The sequence below is a fragment of the Bison bison genome, unplaced genomic scaffold, assembly GCF_000754665.1.
Source record: "Bison bison bison isolate TAMUID 2011002044 unplaced genomic scaffold, Bison_UMD1.0 scf7180017853138, whole genome shotgun sequence".
In the NCBI taxonomy this organism is placed as follows: domain Eukaryota; kingdom Metazoa; phylum Chordata; class Mammalia; order Artiodactyla; family Bovidae; genus Bison; species Bison bison.
Window position 1 is genome coordinate 55,210 of NW_011483711.1, and position 2,711 is coordinate 57,920.

The window sequence follows — 2,711 nt, forward strand, 5'->3', positions numbered from 1 at the left end:
ATTCCATTTATATAAAGTTCAAGAACAGAATATACAAATAGCTCTACAAAAAACAGAAAGCTATGTTATAAAAAACATAATGCCTCTAGTAAAACCCAATATATGAAGACAACATATTCAATAGGAGGAAAAAGACGGAATCACTAATGGTTCTATGGAATCAAGTCTAGAACTATGGATTTCCAGATTGCTTGTAAATTCAATGTTTTTCTTTTGTTGATTGCATAAAACTGGAAGGGGAGAGTATATCTAAAAATACATCCTATATTAATTTAAGCATCTTTTATATCATTTAGTTAATTTTTTTTACTGTATTCTTATTTGCTCTAAGTACTTATCAAGTTCAATCCTGAGGATTTTCTATTTATCTTCTAGTAGTAAATGTATCTTTTTCTGCCTGAAGCATATTTTTTGTTTACTTAACAGTGGCTAGTATATAGAAATAGTACTGATTGCATTAATATTAGTTTTTTGCCTATTAAATTCTTTGGAGTGCCAATAAGTTTATTGGAGGAGTTTTTAGGCTTTCCATAGAATTATGTCATCTTCAAATATTCATAGGTTTTACTTCTTCCTATGGATATTTAAATATCGGATCTAATCTTCATATAAATACATTGTATAGAAATTGCATAATTCTGATAAGTAATATGAGCTATAATAACTTTTTTCTGGTTATTTCAAATGTCATTCTCCCAATCTGACATTTTATTTTGAAGCATTTATCAAATACAGGAAGAATGATTTGCATCTTTTTTAATGAAGCATTTTAAGTAGAAATTCTTGTGACTTCTGTGCCTTTTGAGAAATCAAATAATCTCTGTTTTTTTCTCCCTAATAATCATGTTGTATTATTGATGGGCTTTGTGTAAGTGTTTCTTCACATTGTGTCCCACTTCAGTACAGCATAGAATTTCCAAATAGGGTCTCAAAAGTGAGGGTTCCTTTGTAATCATTACCTGGGATGTTCAGGGAAGCTGTGGGTTCTTTCCTGAATCCTACTTGACTCTGTGTAGGGGGAGAGGTTGGAAACAAAACAGGAGGGAACATAAGAAGAAATTTAGTCTTTCCAGGTATGCTGGGTAAATGTGACTTAGTTCAACCTGTGCAATAGTGCAGATATTTCCCCAAAGTCCTTTTCACAGCTCCCTTTACCTCCTTGTTTTTGAAGCTGTAGATAAGGGGATTCAGCATGGGTGTGATCACACTGTATTGTAAGGAAGAGAGCAAATCCAGGAAGGAACCAGAGGAAGGCATGAGATAGCGAAGCATACCTGAGCCAAAGAACAGGATCACTGCGATGAGGTGGGAGGAGCAGGTGGAGAAGGCCTTGCTTCTGCCTGTGATGGAGCTGATGCTCAGGATAGTGGAGACAATGCGAGCATAGGAGAAGATTATTGGGAGGAAGGTTCCAAATCCATGGAGTAAGATTGAGCAGATCAAGATACTGATATTGATGGAGGTATCAGAGCAAGACAGAGGGAAGAGGGAGGGCAGCTCACAGGTGTAGTGGTGGATGGTTTGGGCCTCACAGAAATCCAGGTTAACAGCCAAAAGCACAATGATGACTGCATCAAGAGAGGCCAGACCCCACGAGATCAACACAAGCCTCACACAGAGCTGGTTGCTCATCACCTGGCTATAGAGCAGCGGGTGGCAGACTGCGGCATAGCGGTCATAGGCCATGGCAGAGAGCAGACAGACTTCGGTTCCTGGAGTGATAAACACAAAGAAGACCTGAGCCAGACAGCCCTCTATGGAGATGGTCTTCTTCTCAGACAGCAGGTCCTTCAGGAGCTTGGGCAGAGTAACACAAGAGAAGCAGAGGTCTAGGAATGATAGATTACTCAAGAAGAAGTACATGGGTGTGTGAAGGTTGGAGTCAGCCCTGATCACCAGCAGCATCGTCAGGTTCCCCATCACGGTCAGGAGGTAAATCACCAGGAAGAGCACAAAGAGCAGAGCCTGGATGTGGGGGTTGTCTGACAGCCCAGTGAGGATAAACTCGGTGATGGTGCTGTGGTTCCTCAAGGCCATTTGTGGAGGCTGTTTCCTTGAAGGACAATAGAAAGAGAAATGAGATCACTTGTAATTGTCCCTTTCCTTTATGTCATCATCACTTTTCCTCACCATCCCTCCCTGCTCTCCCTGAATACTGTGTTACAACATCTCAAACTTGTCCTCACTGTGTGTCACTGTATCTTGATTTTTTTATTTTTGCTTTTGTGTCAAAGTCTTCACATACTTCAGAGAATCCTATTCTTTTTCCATAGGGTTTTAACTGAAAAAAAATGATTGTATCTGGTTCATCTACTTATATCTAGTATTTCATTTCAGTTGAATTTTCTTATAGTTTAGAAATCCTTATAATCATTTAGTTTTGAGAACCATTATCTGCAGCAGTTGTTCTAAATCTTCTCTCCTTGTTCCCCAATCATTATTTCTTTGCTCATTGTCATCTCAGTTCAGTTCAGTTGAGTTCAGTTGCTCAGTCGTGTCCTACTCTTTGTGACCCCATGAATCGCAGCATGCCAGGCCTCCCTGTCCATCACCAACTCACGGAGTTCACTCAGACTCACGTCCATCAAGTCAGTGATGCCATCCAGCCATCTCATCCTTTGTTGTCCCCTTCTCCTCCTGCCCCCAATCCCTCCCAGCATCAGAGTCTTTTCCAATGAGTCAACTCTTCACATGAGGTGGCCAAAGTACTG

The 2,711-nt window shown here is 40.1% G+C and overlaps 1 protein-coding gene across 1 annotated transcript; it reads right to left on the reverse strand.

The window, feature by feature from the left end:
• Window positions 1-1,098: 1,098 nt before the first annotated feature.
• Window positions 1,099-2,037, reverse strand: LOC104998301 (olfactory receptor 8S1-like). Its single transcript, XM_010853397.1, has one exon. It carries the CDS (start codon window positions 2,035-2,037, stop codon window positions 1,099-1,101), a length of 939 nt encoding a protein of 312 aa, XP_010851699.1.
• Between the last annotated feature and the right edge of the window lie 674 nt (window positions 2,038-2,711).